Below are 23,722 nucleotides of genomic sequence, written 5' to 3'. Positions count from 1 at the left end.
AATCTTACAAAGCAAATGAAGACAGAACAGAATAAATTAATTAGAAAATAATTTAATATAAACACATTCAATTTCAACATACAAAAACAGTTGAAATACTTTCATCCTTGGCTCCTCCTCTGAAATACTCTTAACCATTCTAATATATTTTTTACAAAAACAAAATTGCACATGAGAACATTTAAACTAGTAAATGTTTGTGACTATCCTCGCCTAGTGATGCGTTTAAAGGATCTTCCCCGCTGGTCGACTGGCGGAGAGGAGATCACAGCATTCAGCAGTCTGTGGCTGGCAGTCTCAAAAATAAAGGTGTCAGTGAGGATAGAGGCCAAATAGAAATACTTATGCAGGCAGCCATTTTGTTGTCACCATGGCTGGCCATTTCATTTTCATGTGGTTATTAAAAAATATATATATCACTTAAAACAAATATCGAAATAAACGAGTAATTTATTTCTTCCCTTGGAAGACACTGGAAAACAAAAAGTTACACATACTGTAGATAGCAGCAGCGAGCGTTACTATTGGGGGAAAACATCCTTTAAAAAACACTCAAGACAGACGTATGTCAGGATGTCATAGTCTGTCAACTCCTCCAACCCCGTACATAAAGGTAAAAATAAAAAGCAAATTAAAATTGACAGTACGAGAGAAAAAACAAACATGTAAATGAAAAACAGAAGAGCAAAGATGTCACTTAGTTAGCAGGTCTATACTTACGTACATGATGTTAGGGGATAGAACCCTGAGTGCGTGGCCCAGAGTTTGGACAGGGAGGAGGGAGTTCATTCATTGGCTTCAGGGATGACCGAACAACCGTCCTCATAGGGGCGGACACCTCCCGACCGCCCAGGGAGTGCGCTACTGCGGGAGGGCTGCTAAGACAGCTAGCAGCAGAGTCTGCCCCTATCTGGCTAAACTTGGCAGTGGTCTGGTCTGATAGATTGAATCTAGTTTTTTTTGATCCTCAGTGCTCCTCTCCCTCCGTTTTGCTCGAGCATAAATTTAGGGGCTCACTTAGACTCACTCCCACCTCTTGACACTTGTCAACAAGTTTCCTCAGTTTATCAGTTTTACCTCCCTCCGCAGCTTCAAACAGCAGGCGCTGGAAAGGGACAGAGAGGAGAGGGAAGGGGAAGGGGGGGTAGTTGAACATGCGTGCGTTATCTGCCAGGTGGAACAAAAAAGTCAAAAACCTTTTTTTTTTGCTGAGGTGTGTGTGTTAGAGAGATAGTAACTGAATGGGGAATTACATCTTTCCATAGGGTGGCACACAGTGGAAGGTTTTGCAGGGCTTGCTGATAAAGAAGCCGGACCTACAACAAAGGAAAACACCAAACGGGGGAGCCACATGTCAGATTAGCGGAGGACAAGGACAAAACAGGAGAAAGATGGAATAAGGTCAGTGGTTTTAGTGACTAGTATAGTTTTTACTCTAATACAACATCCAACCATTCCATTTAGTCACCGTGGTCAGATGTAAGCCTTTTAACTGTCATACATTACATTGTGGCGAACACTGATAATAGCCTGTAGGGAAGAAATAGATTACAACAAAATGAAGGGAAGATCATGGGAGAGCTGGGTCAAGGTAAATATGCAAAGTGAAACACCGACACACAAGAGGTTGTGACAGCAACACAGAATCATCAACAGACCAACATGCATAATTTACTTTCCATTCAAACTAGCCCCTGCTGATTTACAGTCCTCTCTCCCTCCATGTCAATATCCCTCTCCCTAAACTATTACCTTCATCCATCCACTCCTTTACTCAATCGTCTCACTGCCCCTACTCACTTCTTTCATTCCCCCCTGCCCACCCACCCCTACTAACTCACCTCGGAGCGCTCCTTTAGTTCCCTCTCCACAGCGATCACTCTGCCGAAAAACACACAGCACAAAAGCCTGTCAGCACTTGAATAGCAGGAATTGCCTGCTATTCAAGTGCCTGTGCAGCAGCTTTTCAAAGCTGCGATTGAAGTCGGACAGAAGCCACATTTTGTATGTGAAAAAGGGCATTTGATAAGTGCATTAGAACAGTGACAATCCAGCTAGAAAAAAATATTCACCTTGTTGCCATACCAGCAGCACAAGTGCTGTTCAGCGAAGAGGAGAGAGTTGGACTTACATTTTCCAGTTGGCCAGACAGTTTGGAACGCTACTGCTCAACATTCTGGCTTGGAATTTCAGATGTTCTATGTTTCCATCCTGCCATTCTTGATGCAGCAACCTATACAACAACAAATCAAACCGTCTGCATATTACAGGCCCAAGCCCAGAAATATTAGACCCAGCCATAACACTAACATAATCCGCAGACATAACCATACAGTGACTAATATACCCAGCAGTCTACAGTTTAATAATTCGCCAAAACATCATTCCAACTGGAATAGATTTCAACCTCTATAACCCTCTGTCCATGTCCAAGCAAGCCAAACTAGTTAGCATACAATTGGCTCCTGGTTGGTCTGCTGTGTCTATCGGGTGCTTTGGGTACCTCAGGGCAAGTTCAGCATTGGTGGGCATGGTGTATCGTAGTCTCTCCAGGACGTGGGGGTGCTGGGTATGAGGCAGACAGCTCAGGTAGTGGGAGACAACCTGCCGAGCACAAGTCCAGAGGTTTGCAAATATGAACACGTTTAAATTAAAGACGCAAACAATGCCACTAACCGACGAAAGTGAAACACTATCAATTCAAGGAGAGTCAATTCCTGACAAACATAGGATCTGAGGGGTTAGGTGGATTTCTGGCAGTGGAAGCTGGTGGGGGGGGGGGACTATTGGACAGGCTCATTGTAATGTCTGGAATGGAATCAACGGAACGGATGTGGTTTCCATATGCTTGATACCATTCCATTCATTACAATGAGCATATCCTCCTATAGCTCATCCCACCAACCTCCACTGATTTCTGCCATCTGGAGTGATCTGGTCCATGGCATACGGTTAATGTAGGTGTACTGGGACGACAAAGCCCAGAGGCAAACTTTGCAAATCGAAATGAGCTGACATGATTGCTTATTTTACATTTCAGAGAGACATGTTTGTCCTACATTGTACACTGAGTGTACAAAACATTAGGAACACCTTTCTAATATATTGCACCCCACATTTTGCCCTTAAAACTGTCTCAATTCATCAGGGCATGAACTCTACAAGGTGTCAAGCATTTTACAGGGATGCTGGCTTATGATGACTCCAATGCTTCCTACAATTGTGTCAAGTTGGCTGGATGTCCTTTTGGGTGGTGGACCCTTACTGACACACACGGGAAACGGTTGTGTGAAAAACCCAGCAGCGTTGCAGTTCTTTACGCACTCAAACCGGTGCGCCTGGCACCTACTACCATACGCCGTTCAAAGGCACTTAACACTTTTGTCTGGCCCATTCCCCTCTGAATGGCATACACACAGTCCATGTCTCAATGCTTACAAATCGTTCTTTAACCTGTCTCCTCCCATTCACCTACACTGACGGAAGTGGATTTAACAGGTCACATCAATAAGAGATCATAGCTTTCACCTGGTCAGTCTATGTCATGAAAATATTTTTTGTACACTGTGTATATTTCTATCAGAACGTTCACAATGTTATTCCCTGCTGAACATGACCCAGTTACCTACCTTGTTGTGAAATCTGAAGCAGCTCCAGTACTGGGCCGAGCTGAACGGAACCTCAAGCCTAGACGGGACAGTTACTAGACAACGCTGAACCAGTTCTGATAACACCCGGAGCTCTCTGCTGTTGGAGGGGCTCCCAGCTAGCTTACTGCTGGTAAAGAGGAGATAACTGGAGAGAGAACAGTTAGACTGTTAGTTGGGTTAGGTCTCTGGGCCCTCCTCCACCTGGATGTGTGGACATGGCAGCCCCTCAGAGGCTAGCTGCTAACCAACCACACTGAGGTCTGATTAGATTGTCATCCTGATTAAAGCTTGTACTACCTCGAGGTCCTTTTATTTTAAATGTGCCTGCTATCATTGCTATAAGGATCTTCCAATCTGGCTGGTTAAGTATGGCTTGACCCTCTTCAGACGTTGTCCCGTTAACCCCATGGGATGATAGTACTACCCTTATGGATGACACATGGTGGGTGAGAGGCTGAACGCAACGGTCACATGCTGAGGACTTGTTGCAAGACAAGACTCACTCTATCCACAGCTTGTGAAGAACGTCTAGTGGCATTACGGCTCCGAGGGCTCTCTCAAACGCATCCATCGCCTCGCCAACGTTACCGTGCACCCACTGCCACAGACTGCAAGACAAGACACCAAGAAATGAAATATTGTCACACTGTAAAACATTATGATGATCAGGAAGCCCAACTGTCGTCGTGTCTTCTTGTATTTCTACATTTTTAATAATCTAATCATAACCTTATCGTAAACTGTTACCGATCAATGTTAATGACGGTGCATTGAACTGCCATATAAGAATAAGAGCTGGGCTTCCGTGTAGTGCAGGGTCAGCCGGGATATCACGTCACAATAATTACCAATGGATGAGGTTTAGGTAAGGCATCTGGTGGCTAAGCTGCTCTTTAAGTTGTTTTTTGATAACTGGGACTCTTAGGATGTCCATTGTTGGAATACCAAGGATGTACCTTGAAAAGAAGTGGAGATCACATTAATTCATGGAACATTCAACCGTATACCACTATAGAAAGGAAGCAACTTCAATTGCAAAAAGTAAGGTTGTTTCTGACGTTTTAGGAGTTAGGACATTCATTTCTGCTTAAGTTTGAGGAGAAAATGACTAACCGTAGCACATCCACAGGTTGCTGGTCACTTCTCTCCTCGTCACAGAAAGACAGGACGAACCCCCGGAACAGAGGAGCGATGCAGCTGGACTTCTCCTGTTCAGAGATGCATCAGACAGGCTAGCTAGGTCATGCTAGAAACTGTGTACAAGCAACATGAGACGTTCAAGCGCAAAATTGAAAGGATTCAGCTCTTAAACAGTACGGTGTCATTTCAAAAATCTTCTTTTGAATCCTGTGGAGAATGTTGGTTGAGATGACACAGAATGACAGTTAAATGTAAATCGACTATGCCTTGCTTAATTGGCCCTAAGGGATGGATACATAAAGTTGTATTAAAAGGGAGCTCCACACAGCCCACTGACAGGGAGACTGACCTGAGCCATGAGGAACTTGCAGGTGTGGTAGAAGACCTCTGCGTTGTGTGGACACTGGGACAGCGCCCGTAGCCACACCCCAACAGCCTGCTCACCATCCCCCTTCCCCACGTACAGGCCTGACAGGGCATCCAACAGGGCACATGAATGCGGGCACAGCGCCAACAGGGACTCACACAGCTCCAGGCCTGCATCGTACCTACAGGGTGCAAGTCAGTTTTATTAGATTTTAGTTAAAACTAGCAGAAACATTAATAGAGTTTAATGACAACCACAAAAATGCGCACACACACACACACACACACCAACCTTTTACCCTCGTTGGAATTTGCCTATATGGATAGTGGTAAATTGAAATGTTTTACAGAAGAAATATGAGCAATTGAAAGAGATCAGTTTGGAGCTATTGGGAAAATGATTAGACCAAAAGGTGAGTACACGGTTTGCCTGACAAGACTGAATCCAAACATAACACTTGATTTTATGTGCATTTTAAAAGCACGCACTTTTTGCCACGTTTGTTGATAACAAAATCAGAAAATATTCTGGATACATTGATTAACATAAGAATATTCCTGGAAAATGTGGGGTAGGTGCAACATAACACAACCAGGTTGAGGGAGAGGACTAACTGCTGTCTACACGTGGCCACACACCTCTCCAAAGTGTTCCCAGTTCCTAAGCAATTTCAATGCGCTTATGACAAAGAGTCATTACACTATAAGGTGCTTTGATAAGCTTGCCTAGCCGTGCCATTGAGGAACTAGAACAAGCCATCACACAATTACTGTCGTTTACGCAATCCAGAAAAGCGCCACTGTAAATCACAATCTAGGTCAAGTGGGCGTGGTTTCAAAGCCAGTATGATTTTTTTTCCTTCTCCCCAACTTCATCATATCCAATTGGTAGTTCCAGTCTTGTCCCATCGCTGCAACTCCCATATGGACTCGGGAGAGGCGAAGGTCGAGAGCCATGCGTCCTCCAAAACACAACCCCGCCAAGTCGCACTGCTTCTTGACACAAAGCACGCTTAACCCAGAAGCCAGCCACACCAATGTGTCAGAGGAAATGCCGTACACCTAACGACCGTGTCAGCGTGCATGTGCGCAATTGGAGAAGGACATCCTGGCTGGCCAAACCCTCCCCTGCGTCACCTCATGGGTCTCCCAGTTGCGGCCGGCTGCGACAGCCCAATATCGAACCAGGTTCTGTAGCGATGCAGTGCTTTAGACCACCAATATGAGTTTTCTAAGTTATAAAATACTATGATGCAGTGTTAGGCTTTCACAAGGCAATTCAGAGAAACAGATCGCAATTCTGGTGCGCAAAGAAATGAGTCCTGAGCTCATTCAGATGCGTGTGCCATGGCAAATGTTCATCACAATAAACAAACAAGCTTATTCTGTTCAGAACAACCCATGTCATCTTGACACTGTATATGACATGAGTTTTATGATGTGAAGTGCACATTTGGACTCATGGGTGTTTGTCTTGCTTGTATGACATCAAATCAGTATTTATTATAATCCTCAACGTCTCATCTTTCAAAATACATGGTCCTCTTAATTTACAGCATTTCCCTCACTCAGGCAACAAAAACATTTTCTAAAGTTTCCCAGTTAGTCAGAGGGATCAGGGAAACTTCTTGTCATGTGTGGTGCTCAAGTTCAGAACGGTGAAGCACAGACTGAGCTTTGATGTCATTTATAGCATGTTACTGTACAGCCACTACGTTCCAATTTAGATGCTTATCAGTGTCAAAATCTGCTATTTTTAACCCGTAAAGGGTTAACAACTTGCATGCCCAAACACACAAGCCTGATTTTATTAGGTTCGGCGCGCACACACACAGCTATCAGAATGCCAGTGTTGAGCTTACCTTCCCAGCAGACTATAGGTAGTGATGAGGTTAGTGTGTAGAGGCAGACAGGCCAGGGTTCTCTCACTGGGAGGCAGAGTCTGGTCTGTGCACTGTCGCAGTGCATCTAAAGGGTTGAACAAACCAGTATGAAATCAATGCCCCGCTCTCTCAGCTGTCCACTACATTTACAGATCTGTGCCAGAAAAAATGAAGCCTAGTGACTGAGCGGAAATAGCACAACTACAAATAAACTACCATGAGCAGCTGTGGAAAAAGTCAACATAATTGTGTGAAAAAACTAAGTAGGAGACCTGGGAAAAGCATGGACAGTTTCTATGTGGGTGTAGTTAAACCCCGTGTCGATGATGACGCCTCACCTTCGAACACAGCGATTAGTGTGTCAGGCTCTGTGCGGACGTCGAGCGGGGTTCTCCAGGGGAGGGCGAAGGCCTCAATGCTGACCACCCTGGAGGGGTTGGAGTTAGCCGGGTCGTACAGACTGGCCGGCAGGCGGTCAAACTCAGTCAGGTGGATGAAGGACAGCCAGACCAGGCAACGGTCACTTATGGTCAGGTAATCAGCAATGCACCGCTCAGTGACTGACTTCAAGGCATTCTGAAATTAACAGGTTATCGTTCACCCTTGAGCATCTTGGGAACCTTGTGCATTTTGTATAGCAGTAGCTAATCTAAGAGGTATGAGTTTGTTTGGCCTGATTGCAGCAGTAAGGTGTCATATGGCTTGGAACAGAATTTTGATGTAGCAGCTATATTGGTGGCGCTCAAGACTGACTTTTTTTGCAGTCTCTTACCTGTAGGATGGCCAGGGCATTCTGTAGCCGGCCTGTGAACACACTGAGTTGGACCCTGTAGAGTAGAGACTCTAATAGCTGGAAGGACAGCCTCTCAGAGAGACCACTAGTCCCCACACACTCCAGCAGGTACTGCAGCAGACGACCACACACATAGTCCTTCCCCTCAAACAAGCTCTCCGTGGTTAGGTACTAAAGGGGAAAAGACAGCAGTTACATCCAGTCCTGCTGATATTCTTCTGTGCTAATTAACAAGGGACTCACTTCTACCTGGAAGACCAGGTGTGGTCATCTTCAGCCAATCATTAACATCAAGTGTCCAAGGAAAATAAAAACCATCAGGACGGCGAAACCAAAGGTCCTGAACTATGCGCTCTACAACCAGGCCTCAGAGTTGGACACACAAAGCCCTGTAGAGGAAATGCCCCACAGTAGGTCGACAGAGGGTTGGTTGGACATGAGAACTTACACTCCACCAGACTTGGTAGTCGGGGGCGTGCTCCACTGCCATCTCACACATCTCCTGCACCTCATCCCGCTTCCCTCGACGGGAGAACAGAGACAGGTAATAGCACCAGATCTCTGGGTTGTCCCGGTTATCTTCCAGGGCCCGAGACAGAGTGTTCAACGAAGCATCCAGGCACTCAGCCGCTGACCTACAAGGAAGCAACATAACACATTATATTGCATATCACATCATATATGCATGTCAATCTCTCCTGGCTGAAAGTGGAGGAGAGATTGACTTCATCACTACTTGTATTTGTGAGAGGTATTGTCATGTTGAATGCACCGAGCTGACTGTCTAAACTACTAGCACACAGCTCAGACACCCATGCATACCCCACAAGACATGCCACAAGAGGACTCTTCACAGTCCCCAGAACAGACTATGGGAGGCACACGCAGCCATGACTACATGGAACTCTATCCGCATCAAGTAACTGACGCAAGCAGTAAAATTAGATTTTTTAAAAACACACCTTATGGAACAGCGGGAACTGTGAAGCAACACAAACATTGGCACAGACACATGCACACACAATAACATCCGCACTATACATACACATGGATTTAGTACTGTACATTTCTGGTAGTGGTGGAGTAGGAGCCTGAGGGCACACAGTGTGTTGTGAAATCTGAATGTATTGTAATGTTTTTAAAATGTTATAAACTGCCTGAATTTTGCTGGACACCAAGAAGAGTAGCTGCTGCTTTGGCAGCTAATGGGGAGCCATAATAAACCCCAGGAAGAGTAGCTGCTGCTTTGGCAGCTAATGGGGAGCCATAATAAACCCCAGGAAGAGTAGCTGCTGCTTTGGCAGCTAATGGGGAGCCATAATAAACCCCAGGAAGAGTAGCTGCTGCTTTGGCAGCTAATGGGGAGCCATAATAAACCCCAGGAAGAGTAGCTGCTGCTTTGGCAGCTAATGGGGATCCATAATAAACCCCAGGAAGAGTAGCTGCTGCTTTGGCAGCTAATGGGGATCCATAATAAATACAAAAAATACAAATCTATTTGCATTTTTCATTCAGCCTAAACCAGGTTAAGGTTAAAAATACACTCAGTGACACAACTTAACACTCCGGAGGCTCTTACACTTCTTTCTGGCTGAGGTATTTGAAGGCCAGTTTGATCCAGAGCTGTGCGTTGCGTGGGCTCTCTAGGACACTGGTCTCCAGGTTAGATATGTCGTCAGTTTCACTAATGAAGTAGCGCTTGTCGTCAGGGGTCACACACACATCCAGGGTAGCAGACAGACTTCTCTTGGAACAACCGTCTGTGACAAGGAAGGAAACAGACAAACAGCAGAGGTTTAAGGTCAGATCTCCAGTTCTGCACAACTGAAGAGAGGCAATCACTGTTAGTGCTACTTCCATTATTTACACTGTGCTTCAGATAAGTCGTAATTCTGCTTGGAAGACTGGTTTGTTGCTAGGAGACAAGCCTACTGACTAACCAGTTCTCACCGTATTTGACTGGACCAGTGTCTCTACTCTCGTCCCAGCTGTCGTCCCCTGTGTTTGGGCTAGCCTGGTAAGCGGGCTGAGGCTTCCACCTCCTGAGATCCTTACACGTGGTGAAGGGAGGGACTAGACAAAACACAAGTTGAATAAGTCAGAAGGGTTCTATTCTTGAACATTTTCGAAAAGAGATCAACTGCTCAATAGTGTGTTCAACCCTAACTGCTGAGTGTAAGGATAGAGTATGAATGGTATGGAAATCTCACCATGTCTTTTGCTTTCGTTCACTTTGCTGACGAGTAGAACAGCCTTCTGGTCCATCCCCATGCGATCGTTGTTAGCCCCAAACAGCTGTTTTATATACTTCTCTGAAAATAGGACAACAAATCAACCATTGTCATTAAAAGCCTTATGTATTTATCATGGAATAGTTAACTTTTTGGAATCTATCGATCACCAATACATACATTCTAAGCTCAATGGTATTTAAATATTGCCAGATAGCAGTGTGGTTCTATTACCTGTGGCAACATTGATGACATCACTAGTACTGCTCTCAGAGCAGCCAATCAGGGCCAGGTTGTACGACAGGATATCCTGGAACAGCTGGTTTCCACCAAAAGTGCAGTTTCTCATGTGCTGCCTAGAAACATAGACCAGATCACCCAAAAGGAGAGGTTGGTTGGTTATAATGAAACAGACATGAGTCTATATTCACATGCCTGTTTACACACACACTAGGAAGAATGACTTACCACTGACAGTCATCGTCATTGCATGTGCCCGTGAGATCAAAGCGACAGAAACACTTTTTGGGCGCTACAACATTGCTGTAAGACACAGAACTGAGTGATAACTTCTCCTTGGTCCGAAAGTATGGACTGAACCTGAAGAAAGGGACAAGATGGAAAGGTTTGATTGATGGCAGGGTGTTGTTCTTGGCACTAGCAATTGGGAGCAACCCTAGCAGTGAACCAGCCACCTACCGATAAGATTTGAAGACCAGGAGAGGGCTGCGATATGGTCCAAACGGGACAGGCTTCAGCTCGGCATGGCCTGATTGGGCAGCCATGGTGTCCACATCCTCCGATATCACCTGCACATCAAAGTAATGAACACAAACCTTTCAGTCTCCCAACCATGGAGAATAAATGAAAAACATAGTTTTAGACACGACACGTGTGCTACAGTAACTGCACATATCAACCAAATAAGAAAACTGTCAAGAGAGCAATTTTTAAAACACACAAAAAAGGGAATTTGAATTCAGTGTTTGCGAGGTCAGTTAGTGATATATTATGGTTTACCTTCCCAGAAGGGGGTTTCTCCACAGCGCCTCCTAGCGCCCGTAGTTCCCCCAGCAGCAGCTCTCCCAGCCTGGCTTGCTGCTGGTCCCTCCTCTGCAGGGCCTCCACCTCTAGCCCCAGGAACAGCTCCCCGGGCCCCGAGGCCTTAACCCTGACTGGCTTGGCTGGACTATCCTTGACCAGCCCAGTCCCACCAGAGTCCAGCTTAGGCTTGGTGAAGGAGCCGGTCTCTCTGAAGGAGCGTCTACGAACACTTTGGGCTGAGGGCCTGGCTGTGGCGGCAGGTTCCAAGTCTCTCTCCTCCGTCTCGGTAGGGTCTTCGCTGCTGACCAGGGTGAGTTTATCCTGGGTGAGGTCATGCAGGGAGGGCTGGGGCAGGGGGAAGGGGCTGGTGGGGGGAATGCTGGGGTGGCGAGCCCTGGGGAGAGGGGTGGAGGTGGCCTGGGGTAGAGGGGGTTCAGGGACCGCCCCTCTGTTGTGGAGAGCCTGGGCCTCCTTTAGTTTCTGGATTTTGAGGGCGTATTCTGACTCCAGCTGCTGCAGACGCTGCTTCTGGGCAAGGAGGTCGGCGAAGTGCCTTTCTGAGCCGCGGGGAGCGACGGAGACTTCCACACACAGACGTTTCACAGGCTGAAGAATGGAGGGTGGGCAGATAGATGCTTTAGAGAACTTTGGCCTTTACTTACAACTGGTTGGTGTTTGGTAGAAAGGAAACCAGACTATACATTTTGAAACAGAGGAAGTGTTAGAAGAATATACATTTTGAAACAGAGGAAGTGTTAGAACAATAAGTCCAATAAGAGTAATTTTCCAATTCAAAGCAATTTATGATGTTCTCTAGTGGAAATGTCCTTGTTGAACACATTTCTGTGCTTTATCAATCAACAAGGGCCCTGGCATGGTATAGTGTGGGTCGGTAAGGTGTGGTACGGTGCTCACCGAGGAGTGGCTTATGTCCGTGCGTCGTTTCTGACCACTTGGCTTTCTGCCTGCGGCGGCCTGGGCTTGGACCAGCACCTCCTCCAGCTTCAGGCTGTGGTTCTTCTTCACTGACACGCGGTGCTGAACACGATGAACCTACAGGGTGGGAACATACATGACAGATATTAAAAGGCTGGTAACAAATTAGATATATACATACACACACACACACATCTCATCAGAACCTTGGTTAGCTGAATCAGGTGTTGAATAAAATCCAGCACACCCAGTATCTCTCCAAGGAGGAGGGTTGGCATGACCACACCTGCTATATACACTTCCAAAGGCAACGGAAAAAAGAACGGAAGGAAATGTCTTGTCCTTTACAGACATTCCTTTAGCTTGGCATTTTCCCAAACATTACCAGGAGAAACAACTCCTATTCCATCATTCAGCTTCCACTGACTAAAACCCTCAGCCATCCGACTCATTGCTATAAACATGGCCATCCAGGGACAAATACCTCAGCTAGGAATTTACTTCACAGCTCATTCCCATTGAGTTTCATTCCCTCTGGGTTCCTTCCTGGCTCTTAACTCCCACCTGTTCCTGGAGTCTGTTGAGGAGAGTCTTGTTGGCACTGACTATCTTCTCTGAGGCCAGGAGCTGTTCTTTGACCTTGGCCACTTTGGCCTCAGCTGCCTTCAATGCCTCCTCCTTCTTCTGCTCCTGCTGTAAGAGCTGCCTCAGGATGGCCTCATCCTTCAGGAGCAGGTTCCTGAAAGGAGGGGTAGAGTGAGCGGAAGGGAGAGAGATGGAAAACCATAAGTCCAAGTAATTCCCTAATGTGAGACAATTACTTAAAATACCATTGTGTTTGGGCATCAGCCTTCATCTAGGTGTTTTTTTTCCTTCTGGTGTTTGAGGGCCTCACCCGTGTTTAGTCAGCCTAGTCTCTGCCTCGGTCAGCTGCAGCTCGACCGCTGCCTTTGCAGCAAAGTCCACATCAGGATCAGAGCCTGCAGGAGAGGGCACACCTTGGGGACTGTGGTCCTTCAGAATTTTCTGCTTCTCCCTACTTACATCAGACAACAAAAAAACAGATTGTTTAGATTTCAGTGAGTGTCGTCCACTCTGTTCCATCATTGACATTTTAAAGAAATACCCTCTCACTTTTGTGCCATTAATATTGCACTGAATGTTAATTAATCGTTAATGAATTTCATATCCATAGACAATGCTTGGGTGGAAAAATTATACCTCACTTTGTCAGACCATTCTCATCAAAAAAATATACCTGGCTATTTCTTCTTTGAGCAGCTGATACTCTGTCTTCTTCTCTTCAGATAGCGCCTCCGGGGTTCTGCCTGGCTTGTTCTCCTTCTCAGATCCTGAAGTCGGTTTGGGTTTCGCTGCCTGGAAGTTTAGAGAGAAAGAGCATTCACCCTTTAACCACATACAATTATCACACATCTCAAATTAGGATTCTGCTATTCATATATAAATTGACAGGTCGTCCTCAGAGGCCAAACTGTTGGGACACACACACGTACGTACCTCTGCGTTCCTGCGTGCCTCCTTGATCATGAACTCCAGGCCTCCAAAGACAGGCTGTGTCTGTGTAGAGCTGCTGCAGGCCTCCATGTCTGAGTCACTGTCGTCTGAACCGTTCAGTTGTACCACCACCGCCTTGTGCCGTGGGAGCTGGGGAAACAATAAAACGTATGATTTGAATTAGCCATTGTGATGAATGGGCACCGACTTCACAACTCAAAATCCATTCATCTCAAAATAGGAGTGCCAATCAGGTCACCTCCGTCTTATTATGATCTGAAAGGCAAAATGTATCCTATATCAGCCCTCCTACTCTGAGAAGCTTTGGGATGCAGTCTAAGTTGAGCTTATTGTTCATGGGTGAGAAACCAGAGTGCTCTGGGAACATAGCGGAGGCCGGGTGTCATTGGGCACACGTGCTGCTGTAATGTACTGTCTATGGGACCCCACCCGTGTTGCCTATGGCAGTATCAGAGTGAGTGCCAACTCATTGTTCTCATAAGACAACACTACATGGAGTTACTGAGCACAAAGACACCCACGGCCTCCACACACAGCCTTACACAGTTCAGCTGGGGGAAAAAAAGTAGAACTTCATTGTTGGAAAATATGACTTTGAAGTTAAAATATTTAAAAAGAGCATATTTTAAAACATGTTTCAGCACATGCAAGACAAGACAGTTTTCCCATTCAGAGAAGAATCATTCACAAATCCACTGACATTTTCTGCATATTTCAATGAGTGTATGAAACGGTTTGGAATATAGGTCAACAAATGGCACCAAATGAACTATATTCCAGAAAATTGTGGTTGAAAGAGTGAAAGCGCTGCAGGACGTTAAAAAACGTGAACTATTTGGATCTCTACGGTTTCTTCGCCTGGCTAGGAGGGTAGATATGTGGCCATCACTCAATGTTTTGATTTCCTCCTATGGTATTATCCTTACCATCAGTGGTAGCCTGGGAAGGTGGTGCCCTCGGCTGAACTTGTTGCTCCATGGCTGGGGTGCCGTGTTGAGGCTGACCACACTAGGGTTGCTCCTGGGCACTGGTTGGACCAGACTGACCAAGAGGGAGGGAGAGAGGGGGCTGCTGTCAAGGGTCATATCCTACAGGGGAGAAATACATTTTTAAAGCCAGATTCACCAAGTCCACTGTTCAAAGACAAAGTGCTGCTGTAGAACTGGAAAATGATATGACAGAGTTGCCCATCTGATATAGCAGGGTACCGAGATAAGTTAAAACATTGTTTAACACTTGTAAATTAACAGAAGAGTGAAAAATATGCATCTTCTGTTGAGACTAATGAACTTTCCAGAGGACGACTAGGACCTAATGGAACCCTCCTCTACTCCTATCACAATACAGATAACACAGGCATGGCACTTGGTCCTCCTGTGGAGCCATCTAGTGTTATACCTCGGGTAGTGGAACCTTCTTGTTGGCCATGGACATGAGGCAGGTCTCTCTGAGCAACATCTCCTCTTCCTCTTCCTCGTCAGCGAAAGGCGGCTTTGGGGGAGGCTCCAGCTCATCTGGGGGTGGGGGCATTGGGGGTAAGGGTGGAGGGGGCGCAGACGGAATGACGGACAGGAAACGCGGCTGTCCCAAATCCTGGAAAGAAAGAGGAAGCTTGTTAGTTACCCCTTTAAGAGATGCATAGAACAGTCCTTGTTTAGAGTTTGGGGTGGAACGTACCATTCTGCATTGAGTGGGGGAATCCATAGGGAAAGGCATGGGCATGTGACTGAAGCATCCTGGGACCTCAAATGGATCATGTACTGGAGAAGACGCTGAAAGAGAAAATAACTGAATTTTAGACAAATCAGATTCAGCCGTAGAAATAAAACTGTCAAACATTGCAACAAGAGGCCTGAATTGATGGCCATGTCCTTGGCTATAAACAATCCTTTCAGCATGTTGGATGGGTTCTATAAAATCCCTTTAGATATGTTCAATAGTGCAGTGAGTGCATTGGCAGGTGAGCTGGTTGCTCACCTGGGGAATTGGTCTCACTATCAGTATCCATGGCAACCTCGTCATAGTTGTCGTACTGGTAGAGGTTCCCTGAGGTGTCCAATCCCTGTTTACCAGAAGACTTCCTGGTGTGGTCTCGGTCCTTGGACTGAGATTGAAATGTGTCATTTGTCTGTCTCTCACATGCTCTCTTCTTCAATCATGTTGCATGTTCATGATACTAACAGTAATGTAGGAGAGCTCTATTCCAGAGAAAGAACCCCACATACCACATTGCAGGTGTTAAGCAGAGACTAGTTTAAAAAAGGTTCACATATAATTGAAGGAATCAGATAACCTAAAAGGAAATGCCTTGGGAGTGGGGCAAGGTCTTTCTCTCCCTGTCCGTCTTACCTTGCTCCGGTTGCGCGGCGGCTTGGACCCGCCCACCAGCTTCATGAAGCGGTTGTACTGCTCGTCCTGATTGGAAAGGTCCCGGATCTTGCGGATCTCTTCCTCCCTCCGGCGGCGCTCCTCCTCCTCCTGTCTACGCTGCTCCTCCTGATCTCTCTCCTGTTGGAGCTTCCACGTCCTTAGCTGCTGCTTTCGGAACGCCTGCTTGGCTGCTGAGCCTAGGGGATCAAAACCCATTTACTTTACTTAATGGCAATCACTTTACACCACTAAAATACAAATATTCACAGAGATAAAATGCATTATTAAAATACACAAGAATACACAAGATGTGACCAACATTTCCAAAACCAGAATGTCATTGTGATGGAATGCTTGGAATCAACATAGAGGAATCAACATTGGATCTGAATAAGCAGAAAGGCCCTGCTCACCTGGGCTGACTGTCTTCCTCCCTGGATACCCCTTAACCGGAGCTTTGCCCTTCTCCGCTGGAGGCTTTGCCCCAGCCTTGGTCTTCTCCTGGGGCTTGTTGGCCAGAGCTTTGGCCTTCTCCGAGGCAGCAGAGGCAGACCTGGTTGTGACTCTGCCCCTCTCTGGTGGTTTGGCACTGGAGGTGGAGGAGCTCTTCTCCTGGGAGGGCTTGGCCTTGGTGATCTTATCTTTGCTCTCCTTCATCACTTGCTGTTCTTTCTGCTGCCACTTCCTGCTGGCTGACTGCAGGGCCAGGAGACGCAGCTGCAGCTCAGACAGGTCCTCATCTTCATTACTCCCCTTCACTTCAGGCTGCAGAAAGACAAGAGGAGGGCCGGACAACCCAGATTCTAACTTGACATTGACACAACTCAGACAAACTTTCAAAAGAGCTGCAAACACACATCTCAAGTTAATATTTGTGCCTTGAATCACTTACTCTTGATCCATGCCTTAAGGGGATAGTTTGAGATTTTGGCTATTACACCATTGTTTTTTTTTTACTTACCTAGAGTCAGATTAACTCATTAATCACGTTTCGATTCACAGTTTTTATGCGAGTAAAGTCATACTGTATAAAAAAAAACAATCACGACAGCTGTAATGGAAGCAGGAAGTGTCGGTCCAATTTTAAAAATGACGACCGATCAGTTGTTTGTTCGAAATGGTAGGATTTATGTCGGTAAAATGTATTTAGCAAGAATTGGCGGTGGAAATGCCTATATGCACAAATATTGATATAATAACCATCCTATCGAAGTCAACATGGAGTCACACGATGATATGGCGTGAGGCCCTACCACTACATCTCGGAAACAATGCAGTTTATTATTATTTTAGAATCGTCGCATAAAAATCTGTCGCCAATTGGATGGTTACCTAGCTATAGACACCATGTTCTACCTCTGTGTGTAGTTTGAAGGAAGTTGAAGTTAGTTTCTGGAATTACTAACTAGATTTAGCGCAATAACTGGAAGTCTATGGGATCTGCTAGCATTAGCACAATCAGCTAGCTGATCCCATAGACTTCCAGTCATTGCACTAACGCTACTTAGCAATGGCTTCAGAAACTAACTTCAACTTAATTCAAACTGCATGCAGAGACATAAAAACAGTATCCACAAGTTCACTTGACTCTGGGTAAGGAGAAAACATATTTGCCTTTTTTAAATAGATTCATACCTTGAAAGAGGATTTAGTGGAGTCCTCTGATGATTTGCTGCAGCACACACAGCAGACTTTTGTATCCTTCTCACCTTCTTTCTTCAGGTAATCTGATTCCCTGCCACAGCAAACACAACATGTTTTTGCATCCTTCTCCCCCTCTTTTTTGTCTGCCTCTTTCTCCACACCATCTTTTTCCTCCTCTCCTGAAAAGACAGAACACAACACACACACACAGGGTGTTAACACTGTGGCTAATAAAACAATACATTATTGATTATAGTCGAGTCAAATCTGCTTCATGGCGTTGCCACAGTTTGTGTTCCCACATTGCTGCAGTGTTGTGTTATATAGTGGTTGTTACAAACCTTTGGGAGTAGCAGCCGGGATAGCAGCTGGTTCAACTTGACCTTTTTCCATGTCACTGTCCTCCTTCTCTGAGTCTTTCTTTTCCGTTTTTGTTTTGAGCGCGTCAATTTCTGCAGGAGTGAGGAGTTTCTGACGTAGAGGTTTGAGATTGAACGCCTGAAAACCCCTTTTCTCCTCCGTCTTTTCTGGGCCTGGCGGGTCCTCTGCAGTGGCTTCATTGGGAATACTGTTAGCGTCGAGTAATGGCTCGGTTTGGGGAATACTTGCAGAGACCTCAGACTCGTTCTGAGCTGGCAGGTCTTTGGGCTTCAGAACCAGGTTCTCTTCTTTTCTAATACATTCCAGCTCCAGCTGAATCTGCTTGTACTTGGTGAGCAGATCCTCAAAACTCTCGTCAAGCCCATTCTCGACTTTGGCAACATTGTTGTTGTTCATCATCTGTTGGTTTCTTACCTGATTCCTTCCCATCATTACCTTCTCTATGGTAGGGGAGTGAAGGAAAGGCACGATTATGAGTTTGATGACATGGTTAGACTACAAACTTGGACCCTAATAGCGAAATGTATTTTAATCAAAAACTCATTTCCAGCTCAATAACACTGGGTATTTTGTTTTTGATTAATACAAAAAAAAAAAATCATCAATTGAGTCTTGATGATAGGGAGGGGAATGCTGTGTAATGATCAAAAGTTATTAAAAAATGGCAGATCTATTGTTAGTTAGATGCATTATGACTACAATGAAATCGAAGGCCTATATGACTACACTTAAATCAAGGCATATTCAAGGCTAGAAGCCACAACCAGCCAAACAAATGTTATAATGTGTAGTTACAATGTTAAGGTAAAAGCCTAACAAATGTATCACACTTTACAATCACATAGATGTCGTGAGATGAATGCCAAAGGATACGTTTGTTTCTCGAGGGAGATTCTTTCTTGTTACTGTGATTCTCCCCGGGCCCATAACGACCAGTGGGAGGCCTACCAGCCTCTCTCCCTCCCCCACACCCGTCTCCCCAGGCTCCTCGTCCCCAATCCCCGCGACCGTCATCTAGTTTCCCCCGGTGCCTCAATCGATCCAGGGCTGTGTGACTTCGTTCCCAGAAACTGGAACGCGGGCTCTGGTCACAGCGTGGTCCCAGTGGCGGCCGGTCGGGTCCACTTGGTCCGCCTTGCTGTCTGTGGTTTGCGGTAAAGCCGGAACTGTGCGAATGAGGTCCGCGGTTGTATGGAATTAAAAGTCGAAAATCTGTAGGCTGGCTACCCACGACAGGTAGTAAAGTTCGTACCGGTTGTTTCGATTTTCGTGTATTCCGTGAGAAGTTGCTGTTATTCATGCTACTAGGCCTCTTTTTACCCTGCTGCTGCGCAAACACCTTTTCCTCGGTGTCATCATCGCAGATCTCTCCGTCTTCGAGCTCCCCTTCTTCTCTCGGAGACAGATTGATTGACTTTGAATCCATTGTGTAGTCTAATCGAGTGTGACAGTAGTTCGATTAATACTTAGACTCTCAACATATGTTTATAATTACAAAATTGGATTTATAAATCGGATATTATGTAAATATTAACGAATATAAAGCTTGTTCGCTAACTAGCTACGCTCTTCCGCTTTCCCCTTCTGCCCCGCTGCTCTCGCGATACTTCCCATTGCACTTGAAAATATTCTTCTTCTATGAGATCATTGCGGTCCACAAACAATCGTTTATGTGCATGCCGCCACCTATTGTGCTGGAAAGTACGATAAATCATGATCTGCTCAATTCTGTTCTACCATGAAAAATAAAATAAATCCATACTAACTCCTACCACATCCTCAAAAATAAATAAACCTACCCCATTAAACGTTATCTACATCATGCTGAAACACGCCATCCTTAGGATTGTCATCAACCATTTCAACAGTAAACAGTTTTTAGTTTTAGTTTTATTTAACTAGGCAAGTCTTATTTACAATGACGGGCCTACCCCAGCCAAACCCAGACGACGCTGGGCCAATTGTGCGCCGCAGTATGGGACTTCCAATCACTGCCAGTTGTGATACAGCCTGGAATCAAACCAGGGTCTGTAGTGACGCCTCTAGCACTGAGATGCAGTGCCTTCGACCGCTGTGCCACTCGGGAGCCCATCTGTTACCCCCAATATCTCTTTTGCTGTCTCAGTGGAGGCACCTCAGAGGAAGGGGAGGAATAAAGATGGTAAAACCTTTAAAGTTGTCCTTTTCAGATTAAACTATAATAAATATAAATCACATGGCACCAAATAATTAATTAAAACACACTATTTTGCAAAGGTCTACAGTAGCCTCAACAGCACTCAGTAGGGTAGCACCATGGTGTAGCCGGAGAACAGCCAGCTTCCGTCCTCCTCTGGGTACATTGACTTCAATACAAAACCTAGGAGGCTCATGGTTCTCACCCCATACCATAGACTTACACAGTAATTCTGACAACTTACGGAGGACGTCCTCCCACCTATCAGAGCTCTTGCAGCGTGTACTGACATGTTGTCCACCCAATCAAAGGATCAGAGAATACATCTAGTACTGAAAGCATAAACTACAGCTAGCTAGCACTGCAGTGCGTAAAAAGTTGTTGAGTAGTTGACTCAGAGAGAGAAAGACAGTAGTTGAACAATTTAATTTATTCCAAAATGAAGGAGAAGCAAGAGAGAAATAAAGTTTTTTTTTTTTTTTAACTGTCAGTTTGACTTACTTAGATAATAAATGCAGCTAGCTAGTTTAGCCTACTGAAAAACTCTGCTCAAACAGAGGGATGTTATGTTAGCTAGCTGGCTATGACTTTCCAACAACACTGGAACTATTCCAAGTCAAGGTAAGCTTTTGGTTTGACTAATGATTTGCCACCGGGGCTCGCCGGTGTAACTGCTTACTGACTGTACAGTAACATTACTGCATGATTGTGGCGGGTTTAATAATGAGTTAGTTCTATTAGCTATGCTGACTATGACGTTACTGTAGCTAATATGGTGACAACGATGTAGGCTGTGTGTGGTGGTTTTCCTCGGTTTGGCTTTTTCACCTGGTCACATAGAGCTGATGTGTTGTGCATTGAAGTCCACAAGTGAAGGGACAAGGTGAGAGGAAGAAAGCGCATAGATGTGAGAAGTAAAACAACGTGGCTGCTATGAAAGTGAACTGTGTTAACTCGTGATCAGGGGTGTATTCATTCCTCCAATTCTGTTGAAAAACATTTCTGAAATGGAAGCAAACGGAACAAAACAGGGATAAACATACCCGAATTTGTCCAATAGAAACTTGTTTGCAAATGTTGGACCAATGATAGGGAAAATTTGAGAATCATGTAGTAGCCTAAACTTATCGCTTTTACATTGAACTGGGTGAATGAAATATGAATCCAATATGCCGTAATATAAATAAGGCCATGCTCATGAAAAAAAAAAAAATTCTTCCCTCATCTTAAAACGGCACTGACCACCACTGGTCTCCACAATAACCTTCAACCTGGCATTTCTGCTTTCCACAACCCGAGTAATATTGTTAACACCAGCCCGACATTAGGTCCACTTACTACAGCCATGGAAGCAGCCATGGAAGCTCCATCATTCCACACTGTAGTTCCACCAATCTGTTTTACAGCCTCTGCATACAATAAATCATGTATTACCGCTCAGGAAAAGACCCAGATGCAGAGAGTTCAAATAATGGACGATTATTATATAAACAGGGGGCAGGCAAAGGACAGGTCAAGGGCAGGCAGGGGTCGGTAGTCCAGGGCAGAGTCCCTAAGGTACAGAGCGGCAGGCAGGCTCAGAGGCCGTCAGAGGTCAGTAATCCAGGGTAGAGGTCGACAGATTAATCAGAATGGCTGATTAATTAGGGCCGATTTCAAGTTTTCATAACAATCGGAAATAGGTATTTTTGGATTTTCCCCTTCCAATCTTGCAACCTTACAGTTAACTAGTCCAACGCAATAACGACCTGCCTCTCTCTCTCGTTGCACTCCACAAGGAGACTGCCTGTTATGCGAATGCAGTAAGCCAAGGTAAGTTGCTAGCTAGCATGAAACTTATCTTATAAAAAACAATCAATCATAATCACTAGTTAACTACACATTGTTGATGATATTACTAGATATTATCTAGCGTGTCCTGCGTTGCATATAATCTGACTGAGCATACAAGCATACAAGTATCTAAGTATCTGACAGAGCGGTGGTAGGCAGAAGCAGGCGTGTAAACATTCATTCAAACAGCACTTTCGTGCGTTTTGCCAGCAGCTCTTCGTTGCGCGTCAAGCATTGCCCTGTTTATGACTTCAAGCCTATTAACTTCCGAGATGTGGCTGCTGTAACCGAAGTGAAATGGCTAGCTAGTTAGCGCGTGCTTAATAGCGTTTCAAACTTCACTCGCTCTGAGCCTTGGAGTGGTTGTTACCCTTGCTCTGCATGGGTAATGCTGCTTCGATGGTGGCTGTTGTTGTTGTGTTGCTGGTTCGAGCCCAGGGAGGAGAGGGACGGAAGCTATACTGTTACACTGGCAATACTAAAGTGCCTATAAGAACATCCAATCGTCAAAAGGTTAATGAAATACAAATGGTATAGATGGAAAGACCTGATTGGTGGAGTGCTGCAGAGATTGTTGTCCTTCTGGAAGGTTCTCCCATCTCCACAGAAGAACTGTAGCGCTCTGTCAGGGTGACCAGTGGGTTCTTGTTCCCCCCCCCCCCCCCCCCCCCCCCCCCGATTGCTCAGTTTGGCCGGGAAGCCAGCTCTAGGAAGAGTTTTGGTGGTTCCAAACATCTTCGATTTAAGAATGATGGAGGCCACTGTGTTCTTGGGGACCTTCAATGCTGCAGAAATGTTTTGGTACCCTTCCCCAGATCTGTGCCTAGACGCAATCCTGTCTCGGAGCTCTGCGGACAATTCCTTCGACCTCATGGCATGGTTTTTTATCTGACATTGCACTGTCAATTGTGTGACCTTATTTAGGCAGGTGTGTGTCTTTCCAAATCATGACTAATCAAGTTGTAGAAACATCTCAAGGATGATCAATGGAAAACAGGATGTACCTGAGATCAATTCGAGTCTCACAGCAAAGGGTCTAAGTACTTATGTAAATAAGTTATTTCTGTTTTGAATTTTTGTGCAAAAATTTCTCAACCTGATTTTGCTTTGTAAGTATGGGGTATTGTGTGCAGATTGCTGAGGAAATGTTTTTATTTCATACATTTTAGAATAAGGCTGTAACGTAAAAGAAATGTGGAAAAAGTCAAGGGGTCTGAATATTTTCTGAAGGCACTGTATAATCCAGAAAATGGAGCAGGAGATGTTTATGATGAAGACAATAGACGAGGAGAGGGAGAACCACAGGGTCAGAATACATGAAACTGTTGAAAAAGAGGTGGAGAAAAAATGTACAGAGATGCAGAACGCAGGTGAGAAGGGATATAACAGTGAGGAGCAATTGACAGAAAGTAGATATCAAGGAAGAGAAAAACAGGAAGAGAACAAATTGATAGAACAGATGAAGGAAAGTCATAAATGTCTAGATGAAATTAAGATAAAACAGGCTGAGGGATTTAAGATTGGCGGAGACATTTGACAAAGATAGAAAGGAAGAGAGAGGATGATATTCCTGGAGAAGGAAAAGAAAAGGAGGAAAAACTCAGGTTGGAGGAAGAAAAAAGAAAGACGATTAAGAACCTGGAGAATGAGAGGAAATAAACAGTAAATTGGAAGAAGAGAAAAAAAGAGAAAAGGAGATATTGAAGATCCTTGAGAATGAGATTAAGGAAAAACTGCAT

General features: G+C 45.1%; 1 protein-coding gene across 2 annotated transcripts; it reads right to left on the bottom strand.

The window, feature by feature from the left end:
• Positions 1-36: 36 nt before the first annotated feature.
• LOC139375026 (zinc finger C3H1 domain-containing protein-like) lies at positions 37-19,583 on the bottom strand. Of its 2 annotated transcripts, none has more exons than XM_071116394.1 (35): positions 18,848-19,583; positions 17,935-18,414; positions 17,585-17,772; positions 16,363-16,714; positions 15,929-16,146; positions 15,557-15,683; positions 15,257-15,351; positions 14,978-15,172; positions 14,506-14,667; positions 13,562-13,708; positions 13,302-13,420; positions 12,939-13,082; positions 12,608-12,782; positions 12,023-12,160; positions 11,084-11,713; positions 10,763-10,872; positions 10,532-10,663; positions 10,298-10,419; positions 10,043-10,144; positions 9,783-9,905; positions 9,412-9,592; positions 8,281-8,467; positions 7,812-8,003; positions 7,378-7,615; positions 7,019-7,124; positions 5,140-5,338; positions 4,764-4,858; positions 4,499-4,606; positions 4,154-4,258; positions 3,630-3,795; positions 2,504-2,604; positions 2,132-2,233; positions 1,842-1,881; positions 1,254-1,316; positions 37-1,105 (listed from the first exon to the last, which is right to left on the bottom strand). In XM_071116394.1, exons 1-35 carry the CDS (start codon positions 19,398-19,400, stop codon positions 968-970), a joined length of 6,333 nt encoding a protein of 2,110 aa, XP_070972495.1. In that variant the 5' UTR covers positions 19,401-19,583; the 3' UTR covers positions 37-967. The 2 variants fall into 2 exon arrangements, with proteins under 2 accessions (XP_070972495.1, XP_070972504.1); XM_071116403.1 differs by having other exon boundaries at positions 12,939-13,079.
• Positions 19,584-23,722: the final 4,139 nt, after the last annotated feature.

Source organism: Oncorhynchus clarkii, chromosome 2 (genome assembly GCF_045791955.1).
Source record: "Oncorhynchus clarkii lewisi isolate Uvic-CL-2024 chromosome 2, UVic_Ocla_1.0, whole genome shotgun sequence".
NCBI classification, from domain to species: Eukaryota; Metazoa; Chordata; class Actinopteri; order Salmoniformes; family Salmonidae; genus Oncorhynchus; species Oncorhynchus clarkii.
Note: the sequence above shows the minus strand (reverse complement) of the source record. Positions and strands in the feature narration are given on the sequence as shown.

Excerpts from the sequence above, each read along its gene's own strand:
- LOC139375026 (XM_071116394.1), bottom strand. The coding sequence starts at position 19,400 with ATGGATTCAAAGTCAATCAATCTGTCTCCGAGAGAAGAAGGGGAGCTC. Across the intron at positions 15,684-15,928 it reads CGCCGCGCAACCGGAGCAAG|TCCAAGGACCGAGACCACAC; the intron begins GTAAGACGGACA and ends TTTCAATCTCAG. Across the intron at positions 13,709-14,505 it reads TTCCCAGGCTACCACTGATG|CTCCCACGGCACAAGGCGGT; the intron begins GTAAGGATAATA and ends TTGTTTCCCCAG.